Below are 22,464 nucleotides of genomic sequence, written 5' to 3'. Positions count from 1 at the left end.
TAATTGTACTGGCCCTAATCCCCTGGAGTGGCAGGTAGGGGGCTAGTGGCTGGTCCAGGATTGTGCCACCAGAACCCATGACCTCTGACCTTTGGGGGAGGCTGATGAGGATCAAAATGACATAGGCAGAAAACACCCATGAAAATGGTACAGGGGAGGGGAGGGGAGGGGAAAGGAGGGGAGGGCAGAGAGGGCAGGGGAGGAGAGGGCAGGGGAGGAGAGGGCAGGGAGGGCAGGGGAGCTGCAGTTTAAAGTAAAGTACATAAAGAAAATTGGATTTCACCTAACTTTTTCTTGAGAAAAATTTTGGCGAGACACAAGGAAAACAATATAGTGGGGAGCCTCCATGTACCCACTTTCCCACTGGTTAGCATCCACAGCTGCCAGCCTGGCCGCCTTTGGACCCGTCCTCCTCCCTCTGGTGTTTCTAAGCACATCCTGAGGTCTGTCTCCTTTCCGAGGGGTGTGATGACAGCCAGGCCCAAAGGATCCCAGGACGGGGGACTTTGTAGTCATCTGGAGAAGGGTGAAAGGCACTGTAAATGACTCGCCTGTGTTTGGAGGTTCAGACCCACACAAGGTCTCCTAACTGCTGGGGAGATGGAGCTGGTGCCGTATCCCACAGGGTGGGGGTGGGGCCCACTAAAGCAGAGCAGGTGCCAGAGTCAGGGTCACGCCACTGCCAGGGAGGGCTGAGCCCTGGGGGGCGATGACTGAAGAGGTCAGACAAGGCCCTTCGGTACCCAAGGTAAGGTGGTAGTTGGGAAGGAGGTCTCTCCTCCAAAGAAGGCCACAGTGAAGGGGAGGGGCCTGAGCCCAGATCTTCGCCATGTCTGCTACTTCTGAACCCTAACATGAGGAGACTCTGAATCCTAGACTGCTGGAGACAAGGGCCAAAGCCCTGAATGGCCAACTGTTCTCTAAGGAAGGCTTAAGGACACTCACCACCATCCCCTCCCTCCCAGGGGGATCACAGGGAAGAGAGGACACAAAGCGACCCTCCTCACCACACCAGGGCGATTACCGGGAGAAGGACACAAAAGGCCTCAACTCCCATCCTCGGCCTGGATAACGGGCCATTCACACTGAGAGAACCCCAGTCCCACACCTGGCTCTCTTGGGCAGACCCCAACTGCCTCATTGTCCTAAGACTGCCACTGTGCCTTGTACGCGGGTGTCAGCCATGGGAAGCCTAACCCCCCAGCTGGGGCGGCCCTGGCCCCTCCCCCCTCTTCAGCCACTTGGAGGCTCAGAGCTGATTTGGGGGGGGGGTACCATTCATTCCGCCCTCCTCACTCCAAATTTTTCTCTGCTCAAAAAGTCCTCAGAGAGAAGTCCTCACAGCTATGGGAAAATAGGAGAGAATAATTAGGAAAGCCATTAGCGTCTCAAGGCCCATCTGAGGGATTAAAGGATTAAAGGCCTTCTAACAGGTCTCTCCTCCTCGAAGATTTTTGCTAGAGCTTGTTTTCAAGACTTTTCCCTGGGTTGGGGGAGACAGAGGGACTGAGACCCACGGTGGATCCTCTTTTAAGCTGCAGGGAATCAAGACCCCTCGTTATGTTCAGTTGGCAGAAGAGTGGGGCAAGCAGGTGTGGGCTGGCAGCCCCCTCAGGCTCTCCTGCACTGCCGGGCACCTCCACCCGGGGGGGGGGGCAAGGGGGCAGAGGTCAACGGGTCCCTTGTGGAAGCCCAGACAGGCTCCCTGGGAGCCCGTGCTCTGCACCCCTCCAAAAGACCCCGAGGGCTCAGCCTCTCCCACGCCCTCGCCCTCGGGTTCCAGCTGAGGGCCGGCAGTCTCTCTGCCCCTACTCGAGGGAAACTGAGCCACAGGACTCCACTCTTTCCCAGATAGCCAGAGGTTGTGGGGGGTGTGTGTCAAGGAAGGGCTTCTCAGGAAGAACCACTGTCTGTTGTCACTGAGTGGTGGTCACGGCCTTGCAGAGCACAGTGCAGTGTTCAAGCCACTTCGTGTGACCGTGACCAGGGGGATATGCAAATGCGGATGAGGAGGCACGCAGAGCGGTCAGGCCTCATCCTTTCTCAAGAGAGGAGGGACAGACAGTCCCTTGGAAGAGATGACCAATGGTACATTTCTGAGTCTCCCTACTACACCCCTCTGGCAGACCAGAGGCTTGCTGGTTATCAGGTAACTGTTGCAATCAACTGTGTCACCCAATCCTGTTACAATCTATACTGCTGTCCCACCGACACCTCAGTGCCCTCCCTAGGCCAAGGACTGAAAGCCCACGGTTGACATTCAAGCATGTATCTGCCCGAGGAGAAATGGAGCTGAGGACTCCAGACTGGACACTGGACGGCACAGCGAGTTACAGTTGCTAAGAGCAGAGGGAGACAATAGGACACCCCTCCAAGCCCCAGTCTCCACATACAGCATCTTGACCATGGCCTACGCTAGAGAAGAAAGACCCTAGCTAGCATGAGGCCGCTCACATCCGCACGCAGGCCTCCCTGGATTGGGGTGGGAATGGAGCTTCTGGAAATGCAGCTTGCCCCTTCCACTTCTAAGGCAAGCTCACTAAATGCCTTCCAAGCCTCTGTACCTGTCAACCTTCAGCTAGCGAGTCCGGGAGAGGGCAGCGGTTCTCAAGATGCAGGCACGCACACCCCTTATTCAGTTTGCCAAGGGGCAGGTAACGGGGTGTGTGTGCACTAGCAGTTCGGCACCACCGAGGCCCACGATTTGTGGTTCTGGTTAGCGACTGCCAACGAGGCTCTGCTTGGACTGGTGTGCGCAGGAAGGCAAGGACAGGAGATGGATGGCCTGTAGCCTGGGTCATAACATAGGCAGACATCACCATAGTGCTGGGTGTCTGCATAGAGCTGGGGTCTGGGGGACCCTGCCCCACCCCAGGGTTCCTTGACCCTCCATGATACAGCCTCCTCCTCCTCCGGCGTTGGGGAGAAATAAAGCGTGAGGAATTGTGGGGAGGAGGGGCCTCTGTCTGCGTCTTTAGAACCAAAACCCAGACAGCAGCCATGGGACGGGACGGAGGCCAGTTTGTAAAAGCTCGGGTGAAATGAGCTAGAAGGGGATCGGGAACAAGTCCTGCAGTGTCCTGAGGCACATTCCTTGCTCTGGGGAGACGGAGATGGGTGGTGCCGAGCTGGGAAGGAGGGGTGCTGGGGCGGGGCTGGGAGGGGGCTTCTCCTGCTGAGTGCTCTCCTGCCAAGAGCCGGGTGGGAAAGTGGAGCTCCAGGACCCAGGAAACGGCTGCACAACAAAGGCTGCGTCCCCTCAGCCTCGGAGCCAAGAGGGTCCCCGAGGGTCCGCCCAGAAAGCCCTGGAGATGCAGGCCATAGGGCATTAGAAAGACCCTGGCCCCTGGGGCTGTGCAAGCAAGCAGGGCACCTGTGGGGTAGGGCCCTGGGGGGACCGTGTGCTCTGTGCTTCTGAGCCTCTTCCCGAGGTAGCTGGTGGCTGGCGAGGGCTCCAGAGCAGCCCCTACAAGGGAGGCAACACTGGACATGTTTGAGATGGGTCAGAGATCTGGACAGAGGGACTGGTTTCCACGGTGCTAGAGAAGCGGGTTCTGCCTTCTTCCTTGGCACCAGGAACTGCCACCGCCTCTACCCTGTTCCCCTGGTCAGAACTTCCCACCCATTCTGGAGTGTCTCAGATGCTACCCCAGAAACAGGCAAGACAGGAAGGAACAGCCTAGGCTCCAGTACCGGGGCTGCTTCCCCCTCCAAAGACTTCCTGGGAGACCAGTGCCTTCCCCTGCTTCTCCCCAGCAGCCACAGCCGGTCCACTCACTGCTATGGAAATCCTAGATGCTTTTCTTTTTTATTTGACAGAATCTCCTATCCCAGGTTGTCCTGAAACATGCTTTGTAATCCAGACTGGGCTAGCCTCAACCCGCCAGGTCCTGAGATTACAGGTGTATGCCACATCTTTGTTTCTCTCTTCTTTTCTTTGTTTCTTCTTCTTCTTCTTCTTCTTCTTCTTCTTCTTCTTCTTCTTCTTCTTCTTCTTCTTCTTCTTCTTCTTCTTCTTCTTCTTCTTCGGTTTTTTTTTTTTTTTTCCGAGACAGGGTTTCTCTGTGTAGCCCTGGCTGTCCTGGAGCTGACTCTGTAGACCAGGCTGTCCTCGAACTCAGAAATCTGCCTGCCTCTGCCTCCCAAGTTCTGGGATTACAGGTGTGCGCCACCACACCCGGATCTTTTCTCTTTTTTTTCTTTTTCTTTTCTTTTTTCTTTCTTTTTCCTTTCTTCCTTCCTTCCTTCCTTTCTTCCTCCCCCCCCCTCCTTTCTTTCTTTCTTTTTGAGACAGGTTTCTCTCTGTAGCCCTAGCTGTCTAGCTGTCCTGGAACTCACTATGTGGACTAGGCTAGCCCAGAACTCACAGAGACCCACCTGCCTTTACCTCCTAAAAGCTGGGCTTAACGGTTTGATGCCCCAGCAGCGTCTACCAGGCTCCGCTGGATCGACGTGCTGGGAGGGCCGACGGGCAGGAGGGTGGCGAGCATCTTTTTTCACTTTGTGATTATTCGCATTTTGCCTGAAACTACTAACAAGTCCCACGCTATCAGTGCTGCAGACCCTAAGACTCCCCAAAGTGTCCCTTAGCTGAGTGGCTCTCTGGCCCTGCCTGCATCAGGAATCTTAAAAGCCGGCGCTGGGGACCTGGAGTTAGGGCTGAGCCCCTCCCCTCCCCGCAGCGGCCACTCTGGGACACTCACTGCCACAACCCTATTTGGCCAACGACTGCCTTGATTAGAGGGCCTCAGGCTCCCTTCTCCCACCCCAGTGTCACTGGATTTTATCTGTTTTGCCTTTGCTAATCTTTATTTTAATAAAGATGGCCTGCTAAACAGAAGACCCAACAGGGCATCTTGCCTTGTAACTTGCTCTGTTTTAGGGACACCTTGAGTACTTTGCTCTGTGCTCTGGAAGAGAATCGGCCCCAGAAGCATCTACCAGACTGCCTGGGACCAGTGTGATGTGGGGAAGGGCGGGCAGGAGGGCAGAGCTGCGTCGGGAGCGGGGCTGAGGGGTCAGTGCGTGCCTACTCGGTCTGACCCCAAAGCCGAAGCTCCCCGAAGATGGCGTAGGTCTTCTCGCCATGGACGGCACAGACAATGGTGCTCTATCCCAGGAGCACGGCCGCCCCCTGCCCGGCCGACCCTTTCAGGCTGGAAGCCGGCGGCGGGACGCTGGCCGCCTGGAGCATTTGCATACGGCCCGGGGACAGTAGCCTGCTTTGTTGGCTGCGCACGGGGGCGCCGGGCGGTGGGCGCAGCTCGCCAGACAAAGCGGCCGGGGGAGGGAGGGCGACGGCGGCCACTGGGCCGCACCTCGGATGCCGCGCCGTGTCTAATTCCTCCAAGGAGCGGCCCGCGCCGTGACGCGAATCCCAATGCTCTCGGCCCGTCGAAGGTTCCTCCCAGCCAGGTAGCCTCCCACCCAGACCAAAGATGACAGCTGCCGGCGAGCGCGCATCCTGAGGCCCTGGCCTCCTGCTCGGTGTCCGGGGACACGTACTTTCTGTAGTCCATCCACGGGGCGCCAATCCAGAGTAGGGCACTCCCGAGGGGACTTTCAGCCTCAATCTAGTTTGCAGAAGCAGGCAGGAGGTGAGGATCCATCAGCATTCCCAGGGCTCAGGCACTGGGGCTGACAGAGCTCAAGAGCTCACCACCAGCGAGCAGGCGAGGATGCCCTTGTTCTTCACTGAGAGCGATCGCATGCTGATCAGAGGGGCTGGGCCTGAGAGCAAGAGACCTCATTGTCCTGAGGGATGACATGCCCCTGTCCTTGGCTTCCTCCTGACCTGCTCATTGTCACCCTGTTGACCCAAAATCGTCACTGGAACCCACAATGGATGAAATGGAATACCCTGCTGGGCCCATCATGAGCCCCTGCACTGAAGGCAAATGGGGAAAAGAAAACACACACAGAGCAAAACCAGAGCCAGGGTGCCAGGGCCAGTGGCGGAGTCCTCCATGCCACCGTGCACGTGGGGGTTTTACGGTGGTGGGGAAGCTGAGAATTCACTGGTGACAAGATACACAGGGCACAGGGCACAAACATCCTCACCTTGCCCCTCTTCTCAGGGACCTATTGGCAGGCCAGGCTGGGACCAGCAGCCTTTTGCCCACTTGACGCTGGCTGACTGAGCAATCACCCTATCCGAAAAAGTTCAAGTGCCCCTTCTCCAGGAAGCCTCCCTGGATTGAGATGGCGTCTCCCAGTGTTGGAGAGCCCATTTTTTTTCAGGCCTGAAGAAGAGGCCTGGTAGCAGTTCAGAAGGAACCAGCAGCAGAGAGGGCCAGACTGGAAATCTTGATACCAGGAGTGAAGGAATGTTCACAGATTCCTTCACCAGAACGGCCTGGACAGTCACTGGGGACAGGACAGGACTGTCCACCACCCATCCAGAGCTGGGCCCCAACTCTCCCAACTGCTTCTCCACAGTGACTGGGAGCCTTGTGCTTCAATCCCGGGATCCTCCAGCCTACACAGCCCATGGGGTCAGCAATGGGGGAAGAGGGCTGGGGGAACAAGTGGGTAGCTCCCTAAATTGTCTCTCCATCTCCTCCATCTGCACGGGGGGAACCCTGGAAAATACTGGGCAACTGGAGCCCAGGATGTGTCCTTACTTTTTGGGTTCTTCCCAAAACTGAGGGGCCTTAGTTTGGAGGCAGAGGAGTCTGTAGTTATGGTCAGCTCTTGCCAGGAGGGGCTCCTGCCTGCCAAAGGGATGAAGTCGCCCCGAGTGGGATGAGATAGGAAGTTTCTGGTTATCACCTGACGGGTAGAAGGGGCGGAGCTCAGGAAAGGCTTTGGCTTGGCTGCCTGAGGCAGAGGCGGCTAGGACGGTTAGGAGGCTGCAAGGACCTGGGGGGGGGGGGGGGGGAGGTTGCGAGGTGGCATCGTCTGTTGGTTTAGAGCGCCCTCTGGTGGTCAAATAAGTCAGACCACCAAGCGCCCCCTGCCTTCCTCATCCACAGCCCCAGAACCACAAGGCCCTTCCTATTTTCTGCTTCACATGGTCAGGACCAGGCCATGAACCGGCATCGGGTGATGACTGCCTCCGCCTGCTGAGGTTTTAGGGCAGATCACCGTTTGACGCTCCTCTTGGACTTCTTCCTATTCTGCTCAGCAGTGGAAAGCCAGTTGAGGGTCAGGGCAGCAACAGTTAGGTAAGGACCAGGAAGGATCTGAGGACAGCAGCAAAAAGAGACACAGACATTCTGGGCACTAATGCCTCCCCTGGAGAGGATGGAGCTAGCTGGGATAGATACAGTAGAATCTAGTATCTTGGAGTTCTGTGGACCCAAGAAGGGTTTGTCAACACTAAGGTCTTTGATTGCCACAAGATTTTGGCCTCAGCAATGAACGGGAGAGGCACAAACAGGTGTCAGCGACCTTGGTGGCAGATTGTTTATCACCAAGCTTCCCACCCAGAGTGGACCTGGCTTGGGTGTCTCTGGAACAGGGTAACACTGATCAATGGGGTGGCAGTCACCTAGGGCTGGCCTGGGCCTTTTCTGGCCACAGGTGCAGGCTAAGGGGGATCTGCCTGGGGGTGGCAGGCTTCCTGGCACAACAGTGACAAAGGCAGAGAAGGCTCTCTTGGCGGGAGCCATTGTCTTCCCTGAGGACAGTGGCATGCTGACAGCAATTAGGCCTGGACATCTTGCTCCTCAGCCCGCAGAGGCCTCTGGGTCTCAGCCTCCGGCTCCTCAGGTACCTGCAAAGCAGGGAGGGGTGAAGGAACATTCCAGGGGGCCTTGAGAAGGAGCCCACAAACAAGGAAGGAGGCAAGCGGTAGCCCAAGGTAAGGCAGGGTAGTAGAGAGGGGGCCGTTCGGGGGACAAACGCCAAACAGTGGGTATCTTACCTCCCAGTAAACCTGGTCCTCGAAGCACTGGGAGTCTGGAGGGGCGTCCAGGAAGGGAAGCCTCAGCAGGAGCCCTAGTGGACACAAGGAAGGATGTATAAGGGTCCTCCATCCCTGCCCAGGGGAGAGGCTGCCACCCAGGGCCACAGGTTGGTAAACTTGAAGACAACGTGGTGGACCCAAGCCTGTGCCAAGGGCTGTTGAGTCCACCTTTCTGAGAAGGTACAGCCCTGCAAGGTGGCTCCACTGTCAAATTACCCACAAGGAGACCAGTCGGTAGAACTGAGAGACTTTCTTCATGGCTGCGGCTGGCTGCATCGTGATTCTAGTGTGAAACATAGTGGCTCACCTTTCTGTGGCCTTCCGCATGGGAGGGCCCAGGGGACAGTTATCGCATGAAGCACGACCAGGGGACTAGACCATAGGGAGTTCAGCATGAGGGTGGGTGCCAGTGGGTAGGGATGTGACGCATCAGGTTTTGTTCTTAAGGCCAGATTATCAGGAGGGGATGTCTGGTCCAGGACCAGTGAGCAGACAGCCTCTGTGGAAGGCTTAGAACCAGGGTGAGCTAGGCCCCCTTCCTGCTAGTGGCACAAGAGAGCAACACAAGAAAGTCAGCACACAAGCCAGAGAGGAGCCTTCCTTCCCTCTGGAGGGTGTGGTCTGACACCAGCATCCTCTCACTCAGAGGCCATGCTGCCCCCTCACGTCACAGGCAGGGGTTCTGAGAGGGTCTTGGTGGAAGTGAGCCTACAGGAAGGACAAGCAGCCCTTGCCCTTCCTCCTGGGCACCCCTCCTGGGGGCTCTGACCTGACACCCTGCCCAGCTAAAGCTGCTCACCTCCAAGGCTGCCACCCACAGCGGCAAACACCAGTGTGACAAACATTCCGAAGAGCTGATACACGGCCTGAGACGTGGCACTGCGCTGACCCTTGGCTATGAGCGGAAACACACTCTTCAGGCTGAAGGGAGACCAGACAGGGAAAGATGGATGCGGAACAGGCAGCCAGGGCTGGTCATGTGACACTCATGCCTGCGGGCAGTCAGAGGGTGTCCAGGGACCCCCGGGCCTTTGCCCAGTCAGGCCCACTTCAAGCGCCCTCCTCTCCTAAGCCAGACAACTCCACACACCTCTCAGAACCCAGTCAAGGGTCTCTTTTGCCTGCCCTACTTCTCCCTCACATTGTGAGATGTGGACTCCCAAGGCTATCCTCTCTTCCTGGACCTGACGGGAAGATTGTTTACCTAATGGCCATGCATGGCTCTGACCAGGAGGTCAGGCCAGGCCGGCCCTGGGCTCTCACCGCACTGGTGGGTGGGGCCAAATGGGTGGCTGAGAACAGGCGGGAATCTTTTCCCCCTTGGCTCTCACTTCGGAGAGGAGGAACTCACCCATCTCCATAAGCTTCATGGGTGGCCAGCGCGGCCACCACGACTCCAAGGATGGCTCCCAGAAGCCCTGGCATCCCGTGGAGGTTGTGAACACCGCAGGTGTCTTGCAGTTTAAATCTGGATTCAAGGACAGGCTGGAGGATAGGGGGATAGTCAGGCTTGGATAAACAGGGTGGATAATCAATCTATCTATCAGTATCCAGGACCTGGTGGGGAAGTAGCAGAAGGTCTGGGAATCCTGTGTCACTGATCCAGGTTCCTTCCCTCCCACATTTAGTCCCTGTCCTGAGAAGCAACCATACCGTAAAGAACTTATACCCCAGCGTGGAGACCGTCCCAGCCAGGAAGCCAGCTGCCAGAGCCCCGAAGGGTGTCAACATCATCTCACTTGATGTCCCCACCACAACACCTCCGGCCAGCGCTGCATTCTGGATGTGGACCTTAAAGGACAAAACCGCCAAGGTATCTTAATAGACGGTCATGCCCACACATCGCAGCCGCCCGCCCTCATTACATCTTCCTTCACCTAGATACCACCTCGCCAGCTTTCATATACTCCCCCCACCCCGGATCTAATCCCACTCCCCTGCTTGCAGACGGAGGTTCAATGCTTGCCCCTGGGGACGTCCATGCTTAACTATCTCTTCCCTTTGTCGAGCTGTCCACCCACTTCCCCATACCATGTCCAGTCGTCCATCCCCACTGACAAGGGCCGACAAGGCGAAAGTACTGAGGGTGCTTGCGGTGAGGGAATAGTACGTGTTGACCACGGTCCGGTGCTGCCCATCCCCCAGCGCCGTCGGCGCAGAGTTGAAGCTGGGCCAGAAAACCCACAGGAAGATGGTCCCTAAACAAGCGGGTAGCCACGGTGAGCATCTGGTAGCGAGCGGCCCTGCCACCAGGGGGCGCTGCACTACAGGTCAGTGATTACTAAGCCGCCTGTTTGCGCGCCAGTTCCTGGAACTGATAAAAACACCATCTTCCTAAAGTGAGCGTTGGGAGAGCAAGGCCCCTAAATGTCTGCTTCACGGCCCAGCAGGCCTAACCGCTCAAGAAGGACCTGGTCTGAGCTCAACAGGCCAGCTTGCCTGCCCAGCACATGCCGCACTCTGGCTTCCATCCCCAGCACACCACCTCTCTTAAGAACCAGAAAAGGGTGGGGCAGTGGGAGCACTTAGGAGGCAGAGGCTAGCAGATGGCCAGCCTGGTCTACAGAGTGAGTTCTAGGACAGCCAGGGACACAGGGAAACCAAACCAAACCAAAAGAACCAGAAAAGGAAGGGAAGGAGCCAGGTAGAGGCTGTTAACAGACAGCAGCTGTGGGCACTCATATATAGGGGGATGGGGGATGGGAGTAGGGGGTGGGGGTGAGGGTGGGGGGTGGGGGTGAGGGTGGGGTGGCTGTACCAACTCAGCTACCTTCTAGAGAAGGTGGCCCCTACAGGCTTCAGGGGTCTGGGCCAGGATGCTGGGGGTACCGGCTCGGCACTGGGGCAAAAAGCAGGTCTTGAACAGGCTGCTTCAAGTCTCTCTCTCTCTCTCTCTCTCTCTCTCTCTCTCTCTCTCTGTGTGTGTGTGTGTGTGTGTGTGTGTGTGTGTTTTGTTTTGTTTTCCTTTTCTTTCTTTCTTCCTTGGTTTGTTGTTGTTGATGTTTGTTTTTTGACACAGGATTTCTCTGTGTAGCCCCGGCTGTCCTGGAACTCCCTCTGTAGACCAGGCTGGCCTTGAACGCAGAGATCTGCCTGCCTCTGCCTCCCAAGTGCTGGTAGTTCTCAGGCTTCAGGCGACTTGACCCCTCCATCCCCTCCCCACCCCTTTACCCGGAAGCTTCTCGTGGGAAGGAAGGAAGGGTTGCCCAGAGCAACGCGGGCTCAGCTGTCTCACAGTGCGCCAGAAGAGGGCAAGGAGATCAAGCCAGCCCTGCCTATGCGAGAGCGGGAACCGACGGCCATATTCAACACCCCAAGGAAACATGAGTTCCAGATGGCGGGCTGGGAGGGCAGAGAGGGCAGAGAGGACAGAGGCCGAGGTGGGAACCTGGAGGAAACAGGCCCTACTGTGCCCTGGGGGATCCGGGGCCCCGACTTCCTGCCTGACAGTGCGGGTTTCTGGGGCTGTGAGGAGAAGGGGTTCTTAGAGGAAGCAAACTCAAGCACAGGTGGCCCGGGCTGGCAGGGCCACGGGGGAGGAAGAACTTCGCAGGGGGTTGGGATGGCTCCACACGTGGGCCGCGTAGGCCAGGAAAGTTTCACGCAGGACTGAGGTGGACTTGGGAAGACCCCAGGGCCTGGTATGGACATATGTGTACCCAGTACTGGGTCATAAGTTAGGGGTAGTGATGAGCACAGATCGCAGGCCCCTCGCGAGCCGGTAGGAAGGACCCAAAGCAAGGCAGGGCCGGAAGACCTTCCTAAGGCGAGGTGCTCTGCAGGCCCCGCCCCTTTTCTCAGCAGGGCCTCACCAATCATGGCAAAGAGGTCAGAGTTGTAGACAGAGCTCTGGCGGTGCTTGCTCTTCTCCAGCTGGGATCTGTAGAGGACCCGTGAGAGGAACAGCCCAAAGTAGGCCCCAAAGGTGTGAATGGTCATAGACCCTCCGGCGTCCCTCACCTGGGGAGAAGGGTGGAGGTAGTGAGGCAGCCCCTGCCCTCCATCCACCTCTCCGATCCCAGAGCTGGACGGACACCCAGGTCTCACCCCCTCCTGGCCAGACTTACCCCCAGGAGACTGAGCAGTATGAACTCATTGACGCTAAACAGCACTGCCTCCAGGAGGGCCATTAGCAGCAGCTGGGCTGGCCCGGTCTTGCCCAGAACAGCCCCGAAGGAGATGAGCACAGCGCCCGCACAGAAGTCGGCGTTGATCAAGCTGCAGTCGCGGAGGGTGGAAGGAAAGTGGTTCCAAAGTGGCTCCCGGCCCCATCGGGCAGAGGGGCACGGCGCGGCGCGGGCGTGCAGGGCGCGGCGAGGAGGGTCAGTGCTGGGACGCCTCTCCCTGGGTAGCCCAGGAGGACCACCCACCCTTGGAGAGGAGGGAGAAGCCCTTGTGAAGTGATGGGCTAAGCCCACTCTAGGTTGAAGCAGCAGCAGGTAGGAGGAGCCATGCCTCACTGGCTGCCTGTCCTCCTAGGAGATCCGGTGACAGAGGACTAAAGAGAGGGGTGTGTGAGTGTGTGGGGACACAGGGCAGACAGTGAGGGCAGAATGTGGCCTGGAGAAGGTGGTTCTGGGGGCAGCGCAGGAGTCAGCGAGCAGACCCGAAGGTCAGGGCTCGTCCTTTGGGGAGTGGGGTCTTTGGGGGAGCCAGGGGCTTACTATGCCCACCTCTCGACGCCAATGTGGATGTGGCCACCATGGAAAGAGTGGAGGAAGCCTTGGAGCAGTGTGGCCCACTGCAGGGTGAAGGTGGCCACTAGGAACGTAAAGGCCACGCTGCTGAATCCGTACCGCTGTAGAAAGACCATGAGGAAGCCAAAGCCCACGAAGACCATGACATGCACATCCTGGAAGCCTGGGGGTGGGCAGGGCAGGGGAAGGAGAGGCAGCGGAGGGGGTGTCATGAGGCCTCCTCTGGTCTGGTCACACCCACCAACCAACGGAAGCCATTCCAGTGCCGGGCTCCTGTGGGCAGGACGAATTCCCCAGGCATAACTGCCTCCCCCATGAGCGCCGGAACAAAGCCTTCAGCCCGCGGTGGCAGCGGGGCAGGCTGCCCTTGCTATTCCCTGCTCAGAGAAGGAGCTAGAACATCCTGCTCCAGCAGCCACTCACCTACCTGGCCCCAACAGAGATATGTCAGTTCTCCCTGCTGCTGTGGCCCTGCTGCGGCCATGTCTCCTCTACACACAAGATTCTCCTTCCTCCTTCTGGAAAGTCCCCCTCTCCCTGTGTCCAGGGTGTCGGTTTTCTCATGTGTACAGGTGAGTGCACACAGGTGTGTGTGTGTGTGTGTAGAGGTAGATGCGTTTCCTCTGCCTCATACGCAGGGCTCCTCAGTGAACCTGCAACTCGCCAACACGACCAGAGGAGACAGCCAGCAAGCCCTGGCACCTGCCCCCCTCTGCCCTCTGTGCTGACATCATGAATGAGCCTTGCTATGTCTGACTTGTGTGCCGAGGGAGCTGAACTCAGATCCTAATGCTCGCCCAGCAAGCTCTTCACCTCCTACACACATCTCCCTGGCCCCAAGGAAGTCCTTCGTGATATCTAACTTTCATCTCTCATTTTTCAAAGTCTATACCTCCCTATTTTGAGATTCAAAATAAAAATTATTTAGGAAATGGCTTTGAATTGTTAACAGGGATTGAGAACCCCTCCCCCAAAGGAATCGATGGGGGCAGGGCCACTGTATTGTACAGCTCAGTGTAGTGACCCCCCAGACTCCTGCAATGATCTGTGCGTCATGCAGACATCCTCAGGAGAAGACTGCCTTTTTATTTGTTTCTTTTTTTAAGATTCTTTTTTTAAAGGAATTATTTATTTTATGTATATAAATACATTGCAGCTGTCTTCAGACACAGCAGAAGAGGGCATCATATCCTTTACAGATGGTTGTGAGCCACCATGTGGATGCTGGGATTTGAACTCGGGACCTCTGGAAGAACAGTCAGTGTTCCTAACCGCTGAGCCATCTCTCCAGCCCCCATTTGTTTCTTTCTATATGTTGAACTTTTTATGTTATACATCCCACTTGCTCTGTTGAGACAGGGTCACACCGTGACATCCAGCTGACCTCAGATGCTGGATGTCCTGCCTCAAACTCCTAAGTGTTGAGCTCACAGCCCGGGGACCACACGTGGCCAGTTCTGAGCTGTTGGGCAGTTCAGTGGGGCTTCTGTACAGGAAGATGTGGGGCCTTTTCTGTTTGCTTTCTGCATAAAACACCAGTATGAATAGTACAATTATACTAAAAATAAGATTTATACAGATAATTTGTTGAGCAATTAGTTCTACAGAACCAGCATGAAGGGAGATGAAGATTGAGAGCAGGCAAAGGCTTTATGTGGCAAAGCCTTGGCCACCAAGCCAGTCTGACGATCACAGAACCCACGTGAAAGATGGGATATGGGGCTGGAGAGATGGCTCAGTGGTTAGGAGCACTGATTGCCTTCCAGAGGTCCTGAGTTCAATTCCCAGCAGCCACATGGTGGCTCACAACCATCTGTAATGGGATCTGACACCCTCTCCTGGTATGTCTGAAGACAGCTACAGTGTACTTAGATAAATAAAATAAATCTTTAAAAAATAAAATCATGAACAAGGCCAGGTGTGGTGGTGCACATCTTTTCTAATCCTAGCACTTGGGAGTCAGAAATGGGCTGATCCTTCTCTGAGCTTAAGTCCAGCCTGGTTTACATAGTGGGTCAGTTTCAGGACATGAAACTATGGCTATGTAATGAGGCTGTCTCAAAAAACAAACCCACCAACCAACAAACAGAAATAAGCAAAGACAAAACCCACCAGTAGAACGCCTGTGGGAGGGCCCTTTCTGCAAAAGTCTGGGGACAAGGGGACAGCGCCTTCACACTCCCCAGACGCCCTCCTTTCATTCTCTACCTGAGAATTTCTCTTCTCTGGGGCTGAGAAATGTCACTTGGCTGAGAATGTCTGTTTCCCACCTGCAAGCAACAGATGTGTAGAGCATCTGTGGACAGGGCTCCGGAGTATAGCTGCCACCCAGGAAGTCAGTTCCTGCTCCCGAGGGTGGAGTGACCCTGGAGAATCAGAGCCTCACAGGGGGACTGCTGGCTCTGATGAGAACCTCCCTTCACGTTGACCTTTTTCGTTAGCACTGGGAGCTGGGAGCTGTGGTAGCGCTTCAGCGGCATGCGTGCGTGCGTGCGTGCGTGTGTGCGTGTGTGCATGCACACTCCTGAGACTCCCCCTTCAGATGTCTAGCTTCGTTTCCCTGCTTGTCTTTCCTCGTGCAAGTTCACTATCCAAACTGGTAACCCCAAATGCTCCAAAGTCACAAAGTTTTGAAGCATCAGCATGATGCGGTAGTGGAAAATCCCAAACCCACCCACCCACCCAGGGCCTCATCTAATGGGCTTTACTCAAAGCGCAGGCTCACTTCACAGGCTGCAGGAAATCACCTTCAGGCTATTTGTATATGTGGTGTATGTTGGGTATTGGTGGAATGCTTGTCTAGACATGAGTTCCATCAAGACATTTCATTATGTATACATATACACGCCCCAAAACAAAACACGTCTGGCTCCAAGAATTTTCATAATGAAATTCAGCTTGTATTCGCTGTTATCATGGATGACCCTGAATTTCTCACAGGAAGAGACCGATTGTCAAGCCTGTGTTTTGTGTTATTTGATCTTGAGATACACAGCAAGCTGAAAGCTGCCGCTGAACTTTGGGGTGCAAATAGGAATCCCTGAGAGAAGCTAAAGCTTTTGCTGTTTTGGAGCTGAGAACAGGACCAGAGAATCTAGTGGTGCCTGGCTCATTCCTGCAACCCAGGTCTGCAGCCCCTCGGGCTTCAGCGAGTGTGGTCTGGAGGCCTCTGGCACTCCACAATGGGCGGCCACCCCAGTGCCTGTTCCTCGGGGTCCCCCACATCATATACACAACAGAAAGGAGAAAAACAGCTTTTTTGTTTTTCTTCTTTCTGTGTTTGTTTGTTTGCTTGCTTGCTTTTGTTTTAGACAGGGTCTCACTATGTGGCTCTAGCTGTCCTGGAACTCATCATGTAGACCAGGCTAGCCTAGAACTCAGAGATCCCTAGTACTGAGATTAAAGGTGTGTGCTACCACACGGGGATAGCTTGCACTCTTTTGGGACTCTGTCCTTTTCCTTTGTTCAAACATGGAAGAGAAACTCTTTCTGTTCTTGTCCAAGGACAGGCAGAGACCAAAGGGGGCTGGGCGGCCAGCCTCAGAGACCATTCATGCAGGAACTTCTCTCAACTGCTCTGAGCTTGTTTAAAATGCTTCTGTTTGCACTGAAAACTCAATCCCGGCCAGGCATGGTGGCACACACTTGTATTCTGCCACGCAAACCGGGGGAGGCAGGAGGATGAGAAGGTCAATGCCGGACTGGCCTACATAATGAGTCTGAGGCCAGCCTGCGCTTATGATACCAGGGATACCGGGTCTCGGACGGAACAAATAAAGCCCTCTGGGGCCACCGCTGCACCTCCCTTCTCCAGCTTCCTCCTGACCCCCCAAAACTCTGGCAAAATGCGGGCTGCTATTTCAGCATCTACACACACCTGACCCTGTGACCTTGGACATGTGACCTGAGGTCTCTCTAAGCCTTTAGGGCTTCCTCTGGAAAGGGCAGCTATAAAGCATGAAGAGGAGGAGGCTGGGGGCTGCCACTTCAGAGCCTCTTCTATCCCAGCTTCCAGAAAACAGGCTGAATCCTCCCAGGGCAGGCCACGGCCACAGCCTCCACAGCCACAGCCTCCACAGCCACAGCCTTGCACCATGGCCGCCACGGCTCCTGAGACCTGCTTCTATCCTGGTCAAGCCCCTGCTGTGAGTCAGGCCTCCCCTGAGGGCCTCCTGAGGTGTTCAGAGCCCTTTCTGTGCCGGGCAGTTCTCTGGCTCTTGCCCGGTTTGAATCACTAGCTTTGCAGAGTAAGAGTAGCTTTGTAGAGTAGGCAGGGTACAGTGGGTTCAAGCCCGGATTCTCCAGTACTTGGGAAACTGAGGTAGGAAGATGCTAAGTCTGAAGACTGGCCTGGCTTACATTGTGAGACCCTGCCTAAAAGATAAGGTGAACCGGGGTAACCTGAACATGGCAGGGGCTTCCAGAAAGAGAACCAAGAGGCCTGGCTCTTGTTCCACTCTTTGTGTGATCTTGGGTAGGTGAGTGACCTTCCTGGCTCTCTGTCCACATCTGATCTGAGAGAGGTGGACAGAATCTAAGGGTCCATCCTGTCCTATCTTTTTGGGGGAGACACTGGCCATCTCCTGACAGCCCTTAGGGTAGCCATGCCTGCGGCCTTGGCCAGTCAATACTCGCCAAAGACTCCTTTCATCTTCTGAATCAAAGGGTGGCCTCTACCCGCCCTCTGGCCTTGACCCTTTCCTCTGGACACAGGGACAGGTGAGGACCCGGCTCATCAAAGCCACAGGCTTTAGGAACCTCACATCTCCCTCCTGCCTAGCTTTCCCCAAACAGTGGGCTCAAAGTCCACAGAGATCAACCCTGGGGCAGGAGGCAGCAACTCTGCCATGGTCCTTGCTGCCCTCTTGGGAAGGCAAGCCAGAGCTACCTCCGCTGTGAAAGGCAGGATTCTGCCTTGGGAACAAACAGGGCTGGAGGATCTAAATTCCTGACCCTCTTAGACAACCAGCACTCTCCTCCCCTGGTCTGCCTCATTTCCTCTCAACCCCCAGCATCTGTGGACAGTGAGTGTCCAGCAGTCTAAGGCCAGCTTTTGGGCTTTGGTTTGATCCTAGCTTCTGAGGCCTGAATGTTGCCAATCCCTGCCACAACTAGGAATGAAATGTGGAGGAGGCGGTGCTGTGGTTGGTTGGGGTCTGGTGCTTCCTGCCAGTCCAAAGTCTCCCTCAGCCTTCTATGTTCCTATTGCTGGGACCAGGGCAGGGTGGGGTGGGGACAGCCTGCCACCAGCTCAGCTGTAGAAAGTGGATGCTAATAACTTTGTTTCTTTATTTGCATTTTCCCTTACTCTTTTTTTGGTGTTTGCTTGTTTGTTCAAGGCAGGGTCTTGTTACCTCAATCTGATCTCAGATTCACAGTGTGGCTGAGGCTGGCTTTGAACTCCAGATCCTCCTGCCTCCCCCACGGGAGTGCTGGGATTACAAGCACAAGCCACCACACGAAGCTTCTTCCTGTCACTTGGACGGGGAACTGGAATTAGAGAAAACTGACCTGAGCATTAAAGGGAGGGGCAGTTTGCTTGGTCCCAGATGTCCAGTGCCTCAGTTACATACAACCCTGAAGGAGATGCTCTGTCTCCATCTGGGGGTTAACTCCCCGTCCAGAACCTTATCAGTAAGCAAACGGTCAGCAGTCAAGTTTATGGTGTGTAAGCTCTGTTCTAGCAGTGTGACCCCGTGGTGGGCACACCGTAGCCACCCTAAACTGTGAAATAAGTGAGGTGATAATGCCCTGCCCAGCACTACCCTAGCCCACTTCACGCTGGCCTTGAATCTGGCAAACTGGTCCTGTGTCTTTTCACTCTCAAACCTGGAACGCCTGTCCGAAACCAGTCTTCGACGCCTGTGCGTGTGGGAATCTCACACCTAATTCTTGGTCGTCTCCTCTAGCACCCTACCTGGCCGTCCCACCAAGATTCTCTTTCCTGAGGTCAAGCTGGACTCCATCGACAAAGCCACATTAGCCAGTGGAAGGTGAGACAGTGGATAGCACTGGACCTACTTACAACTGGATCGAAACCCCAGCTCCCCTCACCGTGAGACCCTGACTGAGTCTTACCTTTCCTCAGCCTGAGATAGAGCACGTGCCATCCCCAGCAGTGCCTGGAACAAGAGGGACACTAGAGAAAGGGGACTATTTTAAAGCCCTGGCAGTCATCTGGTGGGAGGAGTACCCACCAACGCCCTTCCCTACACACCCGGGGCTTGGAGGCTCGGTGTCCCACGCCCTTGCCCTCACTCACTTGGGTAGCGAAAGTAAAACTCGTTGTCCGCGTTACTGTGGTTGCCCCAGTGCCACAGGGCAGCGTCGGTTTCGTGGTTGTAGCGGACAAAGATCGCAAAGAGGAGGGCGGTGGCGCCTTGGAAGAGCAGGCACAGCAGCGGCAGGACCAGGCGCCGGTGGCGGGGAACGCGGGCCATGAACGCGGCTGTGCTCTCCCGAGCTCCAGCGCGGCTGTGCTGGCCAAGCGGACTCCTGCCACCGCAAAGGTGAGGCCCCGCCCCTCGGAGGCCGTGCTGCTCCTAGGGGAGCCCCACCCCTCAGCTCGAGGTTGGCGAGGACTAGCCCTGCAGGTCAGGTCCTGTTTCCCATGGCCCTGCTGAGGCACAGGTGAGATGTGAGCTTCCCCAATTCTGCCCCAGCTGCCAGGAAGTTGGTGAGAAAGGAAAAGGTGCTCGCCCCTTCGCCCCTTCACACCTGGTGTGAGAGAGTGGCATCCAAGAAGCTACTAGCCCTTAAAGGTCCTACCGGGTTTCCCTTGGCTAACAGGAAGGAAATCACATTAATATTGGATCTTCCTTTGCCTGTAGAGGTAAACCAGATGGCCCCTCTCAGAAGTCGCTGCCTCTACCATATTTTTTTAAAAAGATTTATTTATTTATTTTATGTAAGTACACTGCCATTCTTTGCAGACACACCAGTAAAGGGCATCAGATCCCATTACAGATGGTTGTAAGCCACCATATGGTTACTGGGATTTGAACTCAGGGCCTCTGGAAAAGCAGTGAGTGCTCTTAACTGCTGAGCCATCTCTCCAGCCCCAGCCTCTGCCACCTTTGGTTGAGCTCCAACAGCCATGGTCCCTGAAGGACTGTAGCAGGCAGAGACACTGGCACTCTGAGTTCTGAAACGCACAGCCCACAGGGGCATTGTCCTTTCTTAGAAATGGGCAGAGACGGTAGGAGAGCTTGCTGCCCTCTGCTCCTTGCCCTTGTGTGGACTTGGGAGGGCACCTGGATTCTAGGTGTCAGTTTCCTGTGCCAAGGGTCCGGCCAGGCACATGAACGACCAGAGATCAGCCTCTGGCGGCCCAGCTTCTGCTGGACCATTCGGGCCCTGTCCAGAAACTCTCCATCACTCCTCAGTCAGTAGAAAGGTGAAGCGAAAAGACTCCGCATCTATGGGACCCCTGGGGGGGGGGGCATCTCCTGTCCCAGGTGCGTCTCCTGAGCCCCCCTTGGGGTCAGCAGCTGTTTGGGTTGTTCCAGAGGGTCTAGACAGGCTCTGGGCGGGAACAGCCTTTTAAGCCTCCAGAACTAGAGAAAGGGGAAGAGCTCTGGTCTGATTGTAACCTCCTATCTCCTGGACGCTTCATCTACCACTCCTCCAGGGCCCGACTTCGCCCTTTCCTCTTCTTCATTCATTCAATAGATACTCGTGGAGTGTCTACCCTGGGCTAGGTCCTAGGGTTGGGATCAGACATTCTAGTACTAGGATGTAACAGCTCAGGCCCTGGAGGCCCCCAGCCCAGCAGATGTTAGCTTTTCAGTCGCTGTGTCAGGGGAGGGCGTCAGAAGTTCTTTGGAAAGGCAGGAGAGCAGGGCCAGCATATGGGACATTCACTCCCTCATAACGCGTAACCTTGAGGTGTTAATACTATGTGACAGACACCAGCCGGCATTCTTTCTGGTCCAATACAGCGAGACCCTAAAAACCTTCTCTAAGGCTCCCCTGCCTGCCTGCTTCCGGGGAAGACTCTCTAACCCACCACCCATCAAGCAATCTTCTTGGCTCTTTTGATGGCCTGCTGAGCGCTGGCCCTTGGTCCCCCCTCCTATGATCCTGTGAAGGAATGGGCTTCAGGCCCCACTCCTTTCTCAACTGCAGGCCTCTGAGGGACATCCGTATCACCAGTCTCCATCGGGGTAGTCTTGAGGTCTGCCCAATCTTTGACTTTACATCTCTGGCTTCCAGTCATGACCAGCCAAGCATTTAAAGCCAAGGGGAGTCGGTGTCTCCTGCTTGCCCTGGCCCGGCCTGTGCAGGTTGTCCCTGGAGAATTGAGTGTCTGAGGTTACTGAGTAACTCAGTTTTGCTCCAGGATGCTCTCCGCCAAGGCCACCTGCTTCCTCTCCTTGCCGCCTTGGTTTGGGGTTCTAGGAGCTGTTGTCCCTGTTAGTCTAACCACGGTAGGTTTAGGGGGCAAACACAGAACCAGCAAAGCTACAACCATACAGACACCCGACATCCCTCCCCCTCCTCTCTCCCCTCCTTCCCTCCTTCTCTTCCTTCCTTCCTCCCTCATATCTATGCTGTATGACCTCAAGCAGATTATTGAGTGTCCTTTGGGCCCCAGTTTCCTTGTCTGTGAGTGAGAATAAAAGCATTTCCCATAAGGACTCCAAATAATTCCTAGAGATGGCTGGCGTTTTGGCGAGCATTCCACAGCTGTGGAGATTACTTTCATCTGATTGGCTGAGCAAGGGCAGGAAATGGGTCACTAGCTTCAACACTCTGAGGCTCAGGAAAAGCAGCAGAAGCCGGGCAGATGCTGACCCCATGCAAAGAGCAGGAGCTGGGAGCCTTGGGGTGGGGGGGTAGGGCAGGCATACCCTCCTGTTCCCATGATTTTTTTCTTTGGGGACAAGGTCTTAAGTAGCTCAGGCTGGCTTTGGATTTAGGATCCACCTGCCTCCTGCTTCCCAAGACTAGGATCCCAGGCATAAGATAGCACATCATTGCATTTGTTTTGTTTTGTTTTGAGACAATCTCACTAGGTAGTCCAAGCTGGCTTCAAACTGAAGGCAATCCTCCTGCCTCAGTCTTCTAAGTGCTGGTATTAAAGGTATGTGGTAACATCCCAGGTACACCCAGTTCTTAAGCAGTGTAGGCAAAGGAAGAACTTTCTTTTGTCCAACAAATGCATATTGAGTACTTACTGTGTGCTAGCCACTGCATTAGACCATGGGGATGTAACAGAACAATGTCTAGGTGGTGCCCTGGGCAGGGTGTATCAGGGGAGGCGAGCAGACAAATCACAGTCCAAAGTGCTTTGATGGAGGCACTCCTGACCTGGGACTCTGGTGAGAGGAAGCGATAGCTGTGGGAAGACCTGAAGGACAGTTCCTTTATACCCCAGCCCTCTCCTGTGAGAACAACGGAAAGGCTATGCCAGAGAGCTCGTCTCTTCCCATGTTCTAGTTAGATGAACCCCAGGCTTCAATCTTGTCCAAACCAAAAGCCACTATGCCACTGTAAACAGAATACTGTCACATGTGTGTATTACATATCAAAGCAAGGCAGGACAAAAATTAAATGCCTATTTCTCTCTAGAGGATTTCCATGTTAGCCTCTGTTTAGTTTACCGTGGGGCTTCAGGGAAATGGCTCAGGCAGTGAAAGTGCTTGTGTAGGTCCCGGGAGAAGCCTGATGTGGGAGGTGGGCAGCTTTAAAGTCAGCATTCTGTAGCAGATGAGGGATGGAGACAGGAAAAGCATCCAGAGACTCACAGACCAGAGATCGTGGACTGTGCGGAAACAGTAAGAGACAGCCAGGCTCCGCAGAGTGGAAGGGGACACTAGACCCGAGTTGTCCCTGGGATCCACGAGCGCTCACCCT

General features: G+C 55.3%; 1 protein-coding gene across 1 annotated transcript; it reads right to left on the bottom strand.

Annotated features, from left to right (window-relative positions):
- Positions 1-7,393: 7,393 nt before the first annotated feature.
- Positions 7,394-19,112, bottom strand: Rhbg (Rh family B glycoprotein). Its single transcript, XM_052178680.1, has 10 exons — positions 18,869-19,112; positions 12,583-12,769; positions 11,977-12,127; positions 11,722-11,869; positions 9,941-10,107; positions 9,563-9,700; positions 9,261-9,394; positions 8,709-8,830; positions 7,868-7,941; positions 7,394-7,717 (listed from the first exon to the last, which is right to left on the bottom strand). The coding sequence occupies exons 1-10, from the start codon at positions 19,044-19,046 to the stop codon at positions 7,649-7,651; spliced, it is 1,368 nt and encodes a 455-aa protein (XP_052034640.1). The 5' UTR covers positions 19,047-19,112; the 3' UTR covers positions 7,394-7,648.
- Positions 19,113-22,464: the final 3,352 nt, after the last annotated feature.

The sequence above is a fragment of the Apodemus sylvaticus genome, chromosome 4, assembly GCF_947179515.1.
Source record: "Apodemus sylvaticus chromosome 4, mApoSyl1.1, whole genome shotgun sequence".
Classification (NCBI taxonomy): domain Eukaryota; kingdom Metazoa; phylum Chordata; class Mammalia; order Rodentia; family Muridae; genus Apodemus; species Apodemus sylvaticus.
The sequence above is the reverse complement of the archived record's forward strand: the minus strand, read 5'-3'. Positions and strand labels throughout refer to the sequence as shown.